The following is a 16507-nucleotide window of genomic DNA, read 5'->3' as shown; positions in this document are numbered from 1 at the left end:
GGCAACCGCCCGACTGGGTTCGGCTCGGTTCGGCTCGGTTCGGCTGGGCGCGGGGCGGGGCGGGGCCCCGGGTGGGCGGGGCGCGGCGGGGCGCAGCGGCACCCAGCGGCACCGGCTCTGCACAGCGATGGGCGGGCTCGTGGGCGGTGACGAAACTGCTCATGCGCGCGGGAGGAGGACGGCGGGGCCTGGGTGTTCGGAGGTGCGCGGGCCCGGAGTGGGGAGCGGCGGCTGCGGGTCGGGGTGGCGGGGAGGGGAGCGGGCCTTTAGGACTCCCACATGGGGCTGACCGCGGCCTGTGTCCTGTTGCCGGGTCATGTCGCTCCTGGGGTGCGGCTTTCACCTGGAGCTGGGCCCGCACTCAGCCTCGTGGCCGAGCTGGACGGGGCCTGGGCGGCCCCCTCGGCGCTGGGGCTGAGCGAGAACTGGCGGTAGGGCGGGTGAGCCTTGGTTGCCCAGGTCCTCCCTTAGCTCCTATGCCGGCCCTGCTGCCCTTCACAGGGAGCCGTTTGCGGGCCTCGGTGGTGCTGTGTCCAGAAGGCCTCAGGCGTCTAAGCCCTGAGTGTAGGTTGTTTGCTGCTCTAGGAACGCTGGCCCCGAAGGTTCCTCGGGGGTGAGTTTGAGTGGCAGGCAGCTGGGCAGCTAAGCGGTGGCATGTTGCAGAGGCTGCTGGGAGCCTGAGCTCTGTGGAGCCCGGAGCCTTTGTGTCGCTTGCAGAAGGGGTCACGGCTAGCATCCTGCCTCTCCGAGAGGTGGCACCCTGTGCTCTTGCCCTGCCCTAGCAGTTTGGCCTATGTGATTACTGAATGTGTGTCCTTCAGAGTGTTTCAGAATCCAGGGGGAGCTGAGCTGCCGGGATTATGCTTGTGGATAGGTATGAGTAGTCATGCAGCAAAGTTAAACCAAAATTCCTGTGTCCTGACAAGAGTGGCATTTACTTGTGTGTGTCATGGGGACTCGGGAAGCGTGGGTGCTAGTCTGTGCTTTGCTGGTGGTTCTCCAAAAAATGCTTTTGGAGGTCCAGTGAGTAAGGGGAGGCAATTTCGTTGAAGAAGGCATCATGACGGATTTCTTGTGTGTAAAGCTTACTCCTTGTAGTAAAAGCAGACATACAGTCTTTGTAAATGCAGGTTACAAATGCTCATCTGAGCTGTGTTCACTTCTCTGGTTTGAGAGTTCTCCCAGCTTACCTGGGAGGGTCATGTTTGGAAGGAAGGAGACTGAGTTAAGGGAAGTTTTTGCGTGAGAAGCAAGGCTTATTCTAGCAAAGCTGCAGATAGCTCTGTGTTGCCTTGTACCATGAGCTTGCCTTTGTCTCCAGGGCAGGTTTTTCTTAACCCTGAATTCTGTCTGTTAGGCGTCGTTTTCTGGTATGGCTCTATCAGGAAGGCCTGGAGCCATTATCATTTTTTGTTCTGTGAACAAGTAACTCAGGTTAGTGGTTCTTGGCTTTATTTTAATAGTTGAGCCACAGCTCTCCACCTTTTTTCCCTTCTTGTTTGTGCCCTTCTCCCTGCCACAGGTCCCCCCAGTGCGCTTGCCACTATCTGGTTTGCGATCGCACCTTGCTGGCTGGGATGTGGTCGCCCAGGTCAGGGCTGGGAGAAGAATCTAGCCTTGTGGCTTGCCACCTATCCTGTTCTTGAGACCTCAATGCTTTCAGAAGTAGTGAAGATACCTTTGAGAGATGATAGCAGCATTGAGTTACAGGAGTGTGGGCAGTTCTCTGAATTCACATGTAATTCCAGAAGGCAGAGAGAGACAGGGAGTATCCTCACTAAGGTTCACCTGCAGCCCCGCAGACCAGAGCAGAGCTTCTGGGGTAAAGCACCTGCTCTACTGCTCCTTTCGTTTTACCTCACACAGGCTGTCCTCTCTGTAGCTTAATTTCCTGCCAGTGCACTGGGAGTAATCCCTCCCTATTTTAGTACAGTGCTGTGAATATGAGTATATAGAATGATTTAAGGTGCTTGGATAATAGAATGTAAGAGCCATAAGAACCTTAGAGTTGGGTTGCCTGGATACTTTTGACATTTTAAGTAAGTTTTCTAGTAAAGGTATTCAGCTCTTCTTTTTCGTCTGCCTTTCCTGATTGTGATTTGGAAAATTAGGTTAGTGTGCTTTGCTTTAAAATTGTTCACAGATGTACCTGTAGTGAGTTTCTGTTGGTAAATTGGATTAATAAATATCCTACTTAACAGCTAATCTTATTTATAAATGGAATTCAAAAAGACTTAATTCCTCGTCGTGAATCCTGGCCTTTCTGGCTGTCATTAATGTAAAACCAGTTATGTCTTGTTAATGAATATCTTGTGTATTTTTAACACACACACACACACGTGCGCGTGCGCCCTTAATCACATCGTTTCCTTTATGAGGAGAGTTGTGAATGGATTGGTTCCTGTAGTTCACACTTGGCTCTGGTAGCTCACCCTGGCAGATGGTCTATAAATAAACCCACAGTGCCAGAGTAGGGGTTTAGGTATTTGCATGGCACATATTATCTTGGATTTATTTCCTGCATTCTAATGATGGATGACAGATGCAGTTAAAATCTTTGTGGCGCCTGGAACATGTCTGTTTTGCTCTCTTAGAAGAATAAAGGGGATGTTGGCCCCCACTGTTTGACTGTGCAGATCAGGTTACTGCTATTAAAGTGAAGAATATTTTTCCCTATTTTATTTTGTATGTTTGACAGCAGGCTTTGAGTAGTACTCTTCAGCATTTGCTTTGTAGCATCTATTGGTTTTCTCTGGAGCCTGTTTGGATGAGTTACTAGAAGAAAGAAGGAAAAGAAATAGTTGAATGGTTGTGAAATGACAGATCTTGGGAATAGAGGGAGCAGGGGTCATTTCCAAAATTTGTGATTTAAAAGGGAACTAATACTGGATTGTTAGATAACTATTTAAAGTATGCTTACTCTATGATGCAGGCAGGCTAAAAATGGTACCTCGACTGGTTTTCAAAATACATACCACTGATAAAGACTTGGTCAGAGCCATTGCACTGGCCTCTTGAGTGTTCAGAGGCCTTTTATGAGTTCCCATAGTTGTGTTAATAGTGTACATTCATACAGACTATTCTTGTGAGGCGCATCAATATTTTTCTGGAATGAAAGAGATCCATTTCTTGTCCACATCTCCTGGTGTTTCTCCAGAGATAATGTCATAATATAAATCTGGGTTGGCAGTGAAAGGAATTCTGGTCTTATGTTTTGCTGTGTTCCCTTGCACCAGCATTCACACAGCTGTGGGATGAGTTGGATCAAGGAACTGATTTAGCTGAAGACTGTGATTTACATGTATGCTAGAGCCAGCATAAGAGAGGTGATGAAAATGTGTGTTGGGGGGCCATAGACCTTCCTTTCCTGGTACTTTGAGCCCTGATGTAGTTTCCAAGTGAGTATGTAATCCTGTTCCCCTTATCTGGAAGATGTCCTTGCTTTGTATCAGCTCCCTGAGGTGGTCAGCTTGTGCATTTGTGCATGTTTGACGAAAATATGGTATGTGGCCTGCTTCTGTGAGCTGGAATGGAATTCTCCAGCATTCCTCCATTCAAAAGCCACTCAGGATTGTGGTAAATGTAAGTTATTTCTTTCATCTCAAGGAAAAAGGGTGAAGATGGTAGCTTTATTATGGCACTTGAAAACGGCACAGTGGTTAATTAACTTCCAGGGGTTTATAACTGGTGAAGAATTTCTTCTTGTGCGGTGCTGGAAGTTGATGTTGGTCTGCTGGATTGAATGGGGTGACGCTGAAGGGCCCTCAAGAAGGGAGTGTTTGCTCCAGCATGTTATTGCGTGCTCAGATTTATTCAGTAAAGTAGAAATTGGGTCATTTCAGTGATATTTGATTAATAAACTCCTCCCTTCTTCTGAATCTTACTCCAAATTGTGTCTTGGGTCTGTGCTAACTTTTAACAGGTATGTGCAGTGGAGAGAAGCAAAGTATCTTGGATTCTGGTTTAAAGAGTTAGTCTCTCTGACCATGAGACAGAGCCACTGCTAGAACTTAGGGGCAGCAGGGTAGGACCAGGAGAGGTCTCTGTGCACAATTCTTTATCACTGCTTTGATGCAGCTACATGTGGCTGATGTTTCTATCAATTGTCCTTGTATTGGGCCTTTCATTTTAGGATAGCATCTGTTTAAACACTGTTCTTGCCTAGCACTAAGAACTCTGAAATTAATCCTGCTTGAGAAGGAGATTGGACTAGATGACCTCCAGGAGTTCTTTTCAAGATAATTCCTTGGCAGGAGTGTATTAGTGATAAAGTACCTAACGATTTAAGGCCTAATGTTGTGAGGCAGCACAGGGAAGGAGAGAGGCGCTAGGTGTGCTGGGGCCGATGGCTGTCATCGCTTTATAGCAGCTCTTCAACTTTGGCACTAAGTTGGATCATTCATGTCGCAGCACCCAGCGTGACTGAGTGGCTTCTGTGCCCTTTGGAGTTTAGTTTGGTAATTAGCTGCTCCATAGAGGGGAAAACTGAAGGCAAAAGAGATAAAGCTCGCAGCTGCTGAGGGAGTAAGTCACGACTGGGTCTGGTTGAGGAGCACCTGGAGACAGACCCAAACTTTCTAGAAGTGAAGCTGGCATGTTACAATAGCTGAAGATGTGATTCACTCTGTGAAACTGCTTGCACCCTTGAATGCTGTACTCCATGCCACAGGTGCATTATTCTCTTCCCTCCACCCTTCATGCTAATTGGAAGCATCCCCCCTGTTTACTCAGTTCCTAACAGGATGCTTCATACCAAATAATCAGTCATAGGAAGGTTCTTAGCCTGTGACGCATCTTAATGCGCTGAGGAATAATTCTTAGCAAAGAAGGGGGTACTGAGTCATCTGGTAAAATAAACAGTCCTTGGGCATTTAATGCTGTTGATGCTCCTGCTGGTAGTTTTTAAACTTCAAACCTTCACTGTTGCCACAGGGTAGAAACAGATGGTGACTCCTCCCCAGAGCGGGGATGAGTTCAGAGCTTAGGCAGCGCTTTAGGACTCTGACATGCTGCCTTAAGCACATCTTGCTATGCTGGGCCTGACTTTGCTGTCACTGTGACAAAGGCATAGTGTGTGCCAGTGCCTGCCCTGCCATGAGCCAGCAGACCTCTCCCATCAGCCTACGTAATGGTGAGGATGAAGAGGTCCATCCTTTCCTGCCAACAAGGCCACCATGCCTGCCAGGGAAATAGAGGCAGGGGTGACCGGGATGGCTGGATTCTCCAGGAAGTGTCTGTCAAAGATAACAGACAGGCCAACCTGCTGCTGCTCTTTGGGTTTTCTAGGGGGATTCAAAGCCTCAGTGTGATTCTGGAGGTAGTAGGAGCAGTATTACCGAGTTTGAGTTTCACGCAGGGAAATGGCACACCCAAGTGCAGAGCAGGACACAGGCTGCTAACACAGAGTGTGGGTTTATAGCAAGGTAATGTAGTTGAACTTGCATAGAAATCCTGGGAGCAGGAATGCCCAGGTAATCGCACCTTGTTTGCCGGCAGCACTGTAAATACCACAGGGCCTTGTTTTCATTAGGATTACACAGCGAGGTAAGGAGCTGTGGCAAAAGCACAGCCTTCTTGGAGTCTCATTTGAGAGAGGGTACAGTGCAGGCAAGCTCTGAAGGGAGGAGGCTCTGGACTCATTTGAAGGTCTTCTATCCCACTGAAAAGAGGGATAGAACAAAGAGTTTAGGACATCTTTGGCTGTTGCTGTTCTGTTCCAGACCTGCCTATATGACAGGTGAGATAGTTTGCTGCAAATCATGTGCTTTGTTCAGGGAGCACTGCTACAGGACTGCTGTGGTGCACATCTCCAGTGCTTTTCATCTTGTTGTCAGCGTTAGCTTGCTCTGTAGGACTGCTGCAAACCCTGAAAGTTACATACATCCCCAAGCAAGCAAACACAACACACTGGGGAAAAATAAAAACAGCAGAGGGAGAGTGAAGATTTAGACTGGGGTTTACTTAGTTTAATAAAACCAGCTGTGGTGTCATTTGTCAGAAGGCTCTGTGGATGTATTTTTTATCTATAGAGATATTAGGTTAGCTTTGTTAAGCAAATGGTAAGAAAAAGGTTTAAAAGTTAAAAATATTAACTCTTTAGAGTTAAGAAAATTAAGAGTTAAAAGTTAAGAAAATGGCTTTACAATGTACTGCTACAGTTTGGCTCATCAGAACTGGCAAAGAGAGACAAGAGGTCAATGACTTTTTAATGTTTACTTTAGAAAGGAGAGAAGCAGAGCATGTGTTGATTGCACTGCCAAGGCCTAAGCAAGCAGTGTCACACAGCAGTGGTTGCAGTCAGTCTTAGCTGTACCTGAGCTGGCCTGAAAGAGGACTGGCTCTTGGCCTGTGTTGTTTTCTCCCTTCTCTTGGATCTGCCTGGGTCATCACTCGCTACCCATTGTCAAGGTGACCTGTGTCCAGATAAGACTTTGCAGTTGCGTGTGCAAGCTGGTTGCCAACAGCCTGACAGAATGAGGTTAGGGAACAGCTATAGATGTAGTCAGGGAAGAGGGTGTGGAACACTCAATTAGGGGTCGCCCCTGTAGCCCAGCTCTGCTGCAGTCTGGGAACTGTTTTGGTTTGGCTTAATTGAGCACTGTGAAGTTAGAGGGAGCTGGTTGATCTGTGCAGCCTTAACAGGGCAGGATTGGCAAAGGTACGATCCTGGCCTCTAACCATAGGCTGCTGAGCACCTTGTGTATGCTAAGGGAGAGCATGCCCTCGCCTATGGAACTTTGTTTTGTTTCTTGTCTGGCAAATTCTTTCTTGAAGCTCTAGTGCCAATCTGCAGGGTATTTCTGGCTTTTAGCTTGTTGTATAGGTAACACTGGTAACTTACAAGTAACTATGGTAGGTCGCTGCAGCCTCTAAACTAAACATCTGAAATTCTCAAACCTGCTGCTTGCTACATGGTTCACAATTTACACAGAAGAGTCCTTACTTACGTGTGCAAGCAACTGCAATGCAGTCATACTGGATCCAGCTTTGTAGTATACACATCTGAATTATATTGTCTCTTAAATTCAAGCAGGAATTTTTGATCTGCTTTGTGGCATGCTGCTTTGTTACCACTCCTTGTGCTGTGGATTGCAGTGTCTAAAGAGGTGCTGAGGCTCTAGTGTGTGATTCACATAAGGGAAAGGAAACAAAACAAATTCTGTCCATTTTCCAGAGTTCATAGTTCTCTTGTTTCTTATGCAGGGTGGCTTACCAGAATCCAAATGGCTCTCTTGAACAGGCGGTTGGGTTTATCCTTAACCCATCTAAGCAGTACGGTGATCCAGCGGCACTTGAGGTAATTTTCAAATCTTGCTTTTGTTTTCTTGGGAGAGTTTTCTGATTGAAGGAGGTGCTGTTAAGTAGGTCAAGCATAAGATAAAGTATTTGTGATTCAAAAAGGATAATGTAATAATAATTAAAAATCTCACACTTTTCTTTTCCCAGGTTGAAAAGTGAGCCCAAACACAACATAGACAGGTTCCTGGCAGCCTGAATGTGGCCTGTACTCTGCATTTTCATATGGGTGTGCGGAGGCTTAAAGGCCCTGAGGGCAATGCAGTGGCCTGCAAGCAGAAGTTGGAAGTGCCTGTGGTTTTCAGCCAAGTGCAAATAAGCAATAGCCAGACCCTGCTGAATGCAGCACCAATTACATGTTTAAAATTATTCCAGAGTTTATAATTTCAGGTATTTAGAACAAAAGTAATGCAAAAAATTATTTCCTTGTCCCTTAACAGTGCCCATTTTGTTATTTTTCTTTAGGTCCTTGTTCCAAGCTCAAGGCATTTAAAACTTCTTAAATTTATGGACGTCATATTTTACAATGCCTTGCACAAAGCTTAGAGCCTAATTGCACAGTGCGTTCAGTGGAGGTGTGGGGAGTCTCTAGCGTATAACTCTTTAAAGGGTCAGGGCTTTAGTTTGAAGGATGAGACTAGTCATTCTTGTGACTATGCTCTGGAGAGGGTATTAAGACAATGCTCAGAGCTAGGTTGTGTGATAGTCCCAGGAGCTATCTTGAGGAGGTACCTGGGTCATACTGGCTTTCTCTGTAAATGGGTTGCATGAGAGCATTGGCCAGTAGGTGTTTCAAGGAGCTATGTATGCTGACAGCCAGAGGGGGACAGTCCACAAAGGTGAGCAAAATGTCAGCAGTCTTAATGGGGAAACCTTTCCTTTGTGGTGGGATTTTGCTTCAAGACTGTGATAGAAATGAAGAAACAGGAAAGAAAAAAGTCCTCCTTGTGCAGTTAATCTTGTCCAGTTGTACCTGGGCAATCACACTTCTAGTTGTTTCCTACTGCTTCATTGTGCATTTGGCCCATCTAGGTTTCTTCATCTCCTTCCTCTGACAACACTCTTGTCCCTTTCCAGACTCTTCTTTTTTGCTTTCCCTGCTGTGCAGCCACAGCTGACAGGCAGGGGCTAGAGTGTGGTATACCACATCCTTGCCAGGGGATGGAAGAGGGTGGCTGCTTGCAGAGGCGAGTGACTTCTGAGAGAGAAGAGAGGTGTCCTCTTGTAGGGGAAAGCTGGGGTAGGCCTCTGCTGTAGGATGCAAATCTTGAGGGCAGCACTTGACCTCTGCAGCAGTTAGACTAATACAGACTGACCCAGCTGGCCCTCCTTTACTGGATGTAAAAGTGCCTGCTTCAGCTGATGAACATCAACACCGTGTTTGATACACAGGGGGTGGCTTGGTCTTCTTTTAGGTAGCATTGCAATTCCATGTCCTTTATCTTCTAGAAGGGATGATAATCTCCATTGATTTTTATATACTGTATGTACTTCTGCTCCTCAAAACAAGGTGAATGGTTACGTTGATTCCATATGCTGTTTATTTGACTAGTTCAGCTGACAGCAGCTTGGCATTCCTGCAGCTGCCTGGCCAGCATGTTTCTGGTACCTTCCTGCAAATCAGTTGCTCACCAGTAGAAAGGATCTTCCTGCTTTTTTGATGGTCGATGTTTGGGCCTCCTTTGAAGACAGCGTATCACTTGAATTTTAGCTTACTGGATAAACAAATAGCTGTTCCTGTAAAGGAGGTTGAATTGTTTCTCAGTTTATTCCTGCTGTTCCTAAGCACAGTCAGAGTCAAATCTAACAACTTAGTGCAGTTTATTTCTGTTGTTTCTTACTCCTGATAACCTCACAGAGCAAACAGATACAGAAGAGAATGTGCCTCTGGGTTCCTCCCATGTGGGGAAAGTGGCGATCTGTTAGGTTCTAGCTAGTGGCAGTTTAGCAGCAACAGCAGGACCTCAGGTGTCTTACTGAGAGCAGAGTAAGATGGGAGACCCTTACAGACTTCACTGTAAAGAAGATTGGTCAAAAAAACCCTTATCTCTGGGGGTTGTGTACAAGATTGAAAGAGTCTGACTTGAGCCTGATCTTCCTGTAGGCTGTTTGTAGCAGAAGCAAGCACATTTTTTTGCTTGTAATTGAAGTTGAATGAAATCATGTGCAGTCACTAAAAAGCCCAGTAAATGCAAGCCACTCTTCGTGCCATCTTTTAGTCGTGTTTCAAAGTAGAGCGGTTGTTATGTTTGACATTTAGTGAAGAGAGTGCAAAGCCTGAAGTAGCATCTGGCTTTCAAAGAGTACATTGAATGCAGTCAGTGTGTCACCCATATGGTATGAATTTGTTGCTGGCGCCTTGTGAGCGGTTTGTGTAATGACAAGATCCTGTGCTGAGTTTGCCCTTGCTCCCAAAGGATTACTGAGGAGATCTGTCTTATTCTTTCCTGTCTTTTGCTAGTATCACTGGAGCATGCCAAGCAATACAGAAGCTCACCCGTGTGCGAGTGGTGGACAACAGCACCTTGGGGAACACACCGTACCACCGGCCACCAAAATGTATCCATGTGTATAACAAGACTGGGGTTGGCAAAGTAGGAGACAAGATCCTTCTGGCTATTAAAGGGGAAAAGAAGAAGGCTTTAATTGTAGGGCACAAGATGCCTGGTCCCACCATGACGCCTAGATTTGATTCCAACAATGTGGTACTCATAGATGACAATGGAAATCCATTAGGGACTAGAATAAAAACACCAATACCCTATAGCCTGCGACAGAGAGAAGGAGAGTTCTCCAAAATATTGGCCATTGCCCACAACTTTGTATGAAAGATAAGAAGGGTGTCTGGCAATTGTGTTTATATGCTTTCATACAGTAGCTCTTCCTCGGTCCTTTTCTAAGAAAGAAAACGGTAAAAAGTGAAAAGGTTGAGGGTCATCAAGAGTCTCTTCATGTATAAGAATTGCAGGCAACTAATTTAAATGTTGGAATACCTTGTTTTGCTCGAAAAGAAGGTTGATTTATTTCACAGAACATCTGCAGTGTGTCTATAATCATTAAAATGAGATCATGAAAATCCGTCCTGTTTTGTACTGCTTATGCTCTCTTTTCTGTATTTCTGCCTTTCCCAGTTCCCCAGAAACACAGCACAAAGTCCCTGCTCCAATGGGGTCTACAAAATGGATTCACATATAAGAGTAGAAGAGTTACATAATGAACTGTTGGTGCCTTGGCCGCATTCAATAAAAGGATAAGTTTCTATGTCTTTGCCTAAAAGAAGTCTTCAGGAGTAATCAGAACTGGGAGGGCATGATGGTCTACAGACTTCGGTGGTGTGTGATTGAACAGGATATGCCAGAGATGGGGAAGCAAAGTTAGGAAGGGGAGGTGAATAGGGGAGGTTTGAGATGCAGCCTGTGCTCTCCACCTGACCAACCTGAGGAAATTGTGTTCTCTGAGTAATGCAAGGGCTGGATTCAGAAACTCGGTGCTCATGGCAGGTAAAGGAATACAGGGGGCAGAGCACTCCTAGAAATAGCAGTGCTGGGGAAGAGGGCTGCAGCCCACAGGACTTTGGCCAGCTTTGGGCCCCTCAGCCCATTCCTCACATGTCTAGTGGCAGCTGGCAGTGTCTTGTCCTTCCCCATACCCTCCCTGTTGAGCTGGGAAAGCTCCTTACCTTGGCCCTGCATCGCCCCGATATGAAGATCTGAAGACTTCAGTGCTGAGCTATTCCACATTTTAAATAGTTACTTCTGGCAGATATATCTGCCCCACACTCCCTGCTGTGGAATCCATATTGCCCATGGAAAAACTGAGTCTTGAATCCTTGTTCTCCATGATTCCAGGTAATGCAGATGAGATACTTTGAATTTAAATTCAGTTTTGACCTTTAAGTAATGACGCTGTCCCACCCTGTGAACTAGAGGGGATCAAAACTACTGTGCTGCCCAGTTCTGTGGGAAAGCAGAACCAGCTGTTGCTGGCAGTATCCTCCTTGATTGCTGTTGTCCATGGGCCAGTGGATGTTGGGTCTGCTGCTCTGAACCGTGCAGGCATTGCCTTTTAAGCTTTTGGCGTGCTTGCTTCGTAGGTGTCTGCCCACTGGCATAACAGTGGAGCATGCGCTCGTCTGTCTGCTGTCAGTCTTTCCAGTGAATCTGAGTGCAGTCGCCTTCCAGGAGGAACTTGTGGTCAAAGGTGATGCTGATGCCATTTAGCTAAGCAGGATGGTGAGCAAACCGTGTGTGCAGTGGGTGTTGACTGGCCTCCTTCCCTCCATGGCACACTCCAGCTGCTCGGGCACCGCTTGCTGCTTTTTTCTCCCTGCTTCAATGTGCTCCCGCATCATGCTGGGCTGATGGCGGGGCAGCTTCGGGGGGGATGAGCGGCTTCCTCAGTCTTCTGGCGATGCTCGGTTTCCGTCCTGCGGGGCTGCCCGGCACCGGCCGCCTGCAACGAGCCGCCCGCAACGAGCTGCCCGCAACGAGCCGCCCGGGCCCTCTAGCGGCGGCGGTGCGGAGTCCGGACGGAGGGATGGGAATAAGCCAGGCCTTGCTCAAGTCCGAGGGGCCTTAGGGAGCGCTGGGAGCGCGGGTCCCATCCTGGCACCGGGGAAGTTTTGTGCAGGGCTGCAGAGTGCTGGATCTACGTGAGTTAGGGGAAGGGGTGGGAAAGTCAGCTCTGTGCCCTGCCGTCGTGCAGATGAATCTACACAGCTCTCTTGTGGTATGTTCTAGCTTTTTCACAGCTCATCCCTCCAGCAGGCTTAAGTATTTTGAGTGGAAAAGGGGTGTATGCTTTTATGCATTTTAGGGAAGGTGTTTTTGCCACTTAACAGCTTCGTGGTCTTGCTTTACAAAACTTTCCACAACCTTTGAAAGTCCCAAACCCCAATAAACACATAAACAAATACTTTTATATGTTTGTTTGTTTTTCAATAATCGTAAGCCAGTTGACATGTTTGCCATGGCCTTCCTGCAGACAGAAGGAGCTCAGATATCCTCAATTAAATCCTTTGGAGAACAGAAAAAGAAGCTGGCTTCCACTAATATAGGGCTGGAAAATACATTTTCAAAATATCCTTTGTTTCTGTGTAAAGGCTGTGGGCACAGTGAAAGAGGAGTCCATCCCAAGCTGGAATACCTTATAACTCGTCTAAAAGGCTGCTTTACTGTGAGGTTTTTGCTTGGCGACAACTCCAGCCTTGAAGCGTCTCCCAGTAGGACCTAAGGGCCTGCAAACAATCCTTGTTTTTCTTGTCCTGAGCATAAGGGCTATGAGTCTCCTGGGATGCACAGCCCCTGCTGTTTGGATATTAAATATTTCACAGAATATTTGCTAATAACTTTCCAGCATTTCTCTGGGGAAGAGGTCCTGGGGAGAGGGCACAAGAGGAAGCGGGCAAGACAATGTGGCATGCTTGAGATTAAAATGTGAAGCGATGCTTTATTTCTAAGTAAACTGATATGTGGAACTAAATCCCTAAACTTAGAGCTTAATAAGCAGACATGCAGACAGCTGAGCTAAGCATATTCCATAGAGCATGTCCTGCAGTTTTTACCTGTCTTTCCCTAACGAGGAACCCAGCCTCTGCAGCAATCCCTGTCCCACTGCAAATTCCAGGTGCTGCCTGCAGCAGCATCTCTCTGAGGGGAAAAGGCCCAGGAAAAAGCTTGTGGATGAGCCCTTAGCCTGCTCCCAGCCATCCCATTGAATTTGGCCCCACCATGGTTGCAGGATGGTCAGCCCCTGACTGCTCTGGCACCATCCATCTGCGCTGCACAGGCAGGAGCAGATGGACAGTGCCTTGCCAGTGGCCTAGGCTGATGTAGGTTCTCAGGGCTCTCTTTTTCTTTGAGCACACCCTGTATTCATAGAATCTCAGTGGTTTGGGTCAGAAAGGGGCCTTAAAAGCTCATCCATTTCCAACCCCCTGCCATGGCCAGGGACACCTTCCACTAGAGCAGGTTGTTCCAAGCACCGTCCAGCCTGGCCTTGAACACTGCCAGGTCTTTTCTTTTGTTTCAGCACAGGGGTAAATACCTGCTTGTTCTCGACTTCCAGCTGGCCCAGCTCTGCTCCAGACATGCCAGAGCCTTCTGAGCAGCAAGGCAGTGGTGTCCCAGGAGCAGCTGCTGGATTTCCTGGGTTCCAGCATGTAGTATCCTCTTTTGGCATCCACCTGAGACTGAGCTCTCCTCAAATGGAAGGCTTTTCCTTGTGATTTCCATCCTGCTAGGAAACCAGATGAGATTTACTCCATGGGTAGCAGTTCTTGCAGGTCCTTTTCTTGAAGGATGGCTGCAGGCTGGTGAGATTATTTAGAGGAGGGAATCAAAACAAAATGCCACCTACCTCAGTTGCTGCTGGGTCATTCTTTCCCCTGCTTCCTTGTTATGTTTATTATTCTGTGATTAACAGGATTTTATATGGTAAATGGGAAAATTTCCCAGCATGAGGCGGTGCTTAAGAGGAATTCTGGGCAGCCTCTGGGGGAGCTGCCACCCGCTGCAGAGGGAAGGAGAAGCCAAAGGCAGAGTCCTCCCAGGGTCTTCTTGCCCCATTACAAATGTACCTCTCTGGTCAGCTCTGAGTGGGTCCCTGGGTCTGTGTCCGTTCCCATGTGTTTGGATCCAGGGTTTGCATCAAATGAAGTTCCCAAGAGGGTGCCTATTCCCCTAGTGACAGTGGGGATTTTGTGCTCAGACATTCTTCCATGGGAGATGGGGGAAAGGGGTCTTTTTCTAGGTCATCCTGCATGGGTAGGAAGAGATGGCCTTCGGGGAGATGCTTGTCCAGAAAAGATATGTGATGGGGCTTTCTAGTGAGGGCTGGGGTCTGGAAAGAGACAGGAGAGCACTGGGGATTAGCTGGCCGTGAGAAGGGGTGTCCCCAAAAGGAAGCAGGCGAGACAGATTACCGCAGAGGGAGGCAGCGAGGAGCTGATGTCTTCCATCTGCTTGGAGACCGAGGCTGAGAGACAGGCAGCCCTGTCTTGTGGCCCTATGCCAGAGGGTGGATGGACCACAGAGCTGAGGGAGGCAGCTAGTGACTTTGGGGGCTGGGAGAGGGGAAGGCAGCTGACATGCCTGCCGAAACAGAGCCGATGCAGCTGGAGGCTGGACTTCGGTCTGGATCGGTTAGCAAGGGGTGAGGGTGGCAAGCTGCACATCCCAGAGCTGGAGGCTAGATGGCAATGTGGGCATGGTGGTGTGTCTGGCAGCCTGCCCCCATAGCCCCCATGCCACTCACTTGGTGGGCCCCTCAGCCTGACTGACTGAAGTATCGGAGCCCAGATCTCGCTCCGTCAGCATGCTCCCCAGCTGCTGGCCCACAGTAGGGCAGCGGAGCCATAGCCAGTGAGGAGGAGGAAGATGAAGACTTTGGAGTGACCCAACCTGACCAGGTCCATTGAGGAAAGAGCTGGTGAGAGCCAGGCAGGTCTGACTGGGGCTGAGCTCTGTCTCCATGAAGTGTTGAGTGGCCGGGCACAGCAGGGTCACATCTAACCCTGTCCTGTTTTGGTGAGGGCAAGCTGGGCTGGGGAAATCAATGGAAAGAGGGCTCTGTAGCAGCACTGTGATTCCCACAGGGCTGTAGCTGCTCGTGGCAGGAAGAAGAGGTACACAGTGCCCTACCCAGCAGTTGGGTGCTGGCTCTTGGATGGCAGTGGGCTGCAAAGCAGGAGGCAGAGGTGGGCAGTGGGGAGGCACAGCTTGGGTCTCTTGGGAAGCCTGGAGCTGGCCCAATCTCTTGATGCAAAATAACCCCTCAAAATGCATTGAGACCCCTGCTGGGGCCATTTACCTAGAGGCAGATGCCAAACCCCCTTCCCTGAAGCTTGCCAAGCCTCAGGTGGTGAGCGGGGTTCACAGGCTGAGCAGCATTTTCCACTCGGCCACTCACAGAGAGGCAGTGGGAGGACCCTGCAAAGCCCTTCTGGTGAGACAATGAGGGCTGTCATTTTTTAGCTGTCTGCTTCTCTTCTGCATGTGGCTGTGATGCTTAAGATCTGCATGACCCAGGGAGAGCAAAGAGGACTGGGAAACAGCTGGATCTGGGGCCTCACTTGTTTATATACTGCAACTACTGTTCAAGATAGACAAAGGTAGGGTAAGAGTGTCCATCAGGGAGACTGTATGGGCTGGACACTTGTACTGGAAAGCCCAGATTCTCAGAAGCTGGAGGGGTTAAGAGCTGGAGGTGAGGGGAGGACTCTGGGGCTGGCACCTCTGCCAGGGCAGAGCCCACAGATAGAAGCTTGTGTGGTCACTGCCCAAAGGGGTCTTCCGTGAGTGAGCTAGCACTGACGGTAGCCTTGTCAGCTTGTTCTCTGAGTAGTTTCTCTTCCAGCATAAGGAATGGGGTGGTGAATGATACTGAATCTAGTCTTAATGCTGTTGTGTAAATCAGTGATAGCGCCTCACGTGAGCTAGTGCGTGCCGGGCTGGTCAGCTTATCTCAGCAACTGTCAGGGGTAGTGGACGGGACTTTTCCTAGGCTGGTAGCAGGTACACCTGTAACAAGAAAACAGAATTGGAAAGCTCAGGAGTGTCTAGCCTGGAGAGAAGGAAGATTAATGAGGGCTCCTGACAGAAGGATAGAAAGAAGGATGTGGAGAAAGCACATGAGGCACATCCATTCACCCTCTCTGAATGTGCAGTAGAGGCGAAGTTCGATCAAACAGTCTGGCGAGGAAATAAAATTGGCTTCTTTCATTTCTCCTTTCACCCAAAGCATAAATTGCCCCATGGAATTCATTACTCCAGGGCACCAGCAAGCTTCACTGCTTAACACAGCTCAAAATGAACCTGGGCGCTCACCTCCGTGCCAGGAAGGGTGAGCGTGCTCAATGTGAATAGCACACACACCCTCCCCAAAAGGTTGGGAAGTGATGTGCTCAGTTGTGGTGCAAACACCAATGACAGGCTGTCACTTGGGCACCTGAAATACAAGGTTGCTTTGAAAATATCTGAAGGCTATAAACTCCCTGAACCTAATGTGGTTCTTCTAAAATAAACACTCAAGCCCCAGGATACAACACGGACCAAGGCAGAGCTTGGGAAGCAAATCCAAGGTCATTTGGTCAAGAGTGTACCTTTCTCACTCTAGCTCAAATGGGCTGCTTTTCATAGTTATGGCCTCATAGCACTTGGGTGTGGAGTAAGGGGTGGCACTCGTGAGTATTCCCTAAGGCCAAGGCCAGGAT

The 16507-nt window shown here is 48.2% G+C and overlaps 1 protein-coding gene across 1 annotated transcript; it reads left to right on the top strand.

The window, feature by feature from the left end:
• The first annotated feature begins 323 nt into the window (after window positions 1-323).
• Window positions 324-10375, top strand: MRPL14 (mitochondrial ribosomal protein L14). The gene is made up of 3 exons (XM_057415423.1): window positions 324-440; window positions 7204-7297; window positions 9758-10375. Exons 2-3 carry the CDS (start codon window positions 7224-7226, stop codon window positions 10122-10124), a joined length of 441 nt encoding a protein of 146 aa, XP_057271406.1. The 5' UTR covers window positions 324-440; window positions 7204-7223; the 3' UTR covers window positions 10125-10375.
• The last annotated feature ends 6132 nt before the right edge of the window (window positions 10376-16507 follow it).

This window comes from Pezoporus wallicus, unplaced genomic scaffold (genome assembly GCF_028554395.1).
Source record: "Pezoporus wallicus isolate ANWC-B61680 ecotype Strahan unplaced genomic scaffold, APGP_CSIRO_Pwel_v1 contig_5352, whole genome shotgun sequence".
NCBI lineage: Eukaryota > Metazoa > Chordata > Aves > Psittaciformes > Psittacidae > Pezoporus > Pezoporus wallicus.
Note: the sequence above shows the minus strand (reverse complement) of the source record. Positions and strands in the feature narration are given on the sequence as shown.

What these genes read in the sequence shown, in the direction of transcription:
- MRPL14 (XM_057415423.1), top strand. Translation starts at nt 7,224, where the DNA reads ATGGCTCTCTTGAACAGGCGGTTGGGTTTATCCTTAACCCATCTAAGC. An exon ending in GTGATCCAGCGGCACTTGAG is followed by an intron (nt 7,298 to 9,757) that starts GTAATTTTCAAA and finishes GTCTTTTGCTAG; the next exon opens with TATCACTGGAGCATGCCAAG.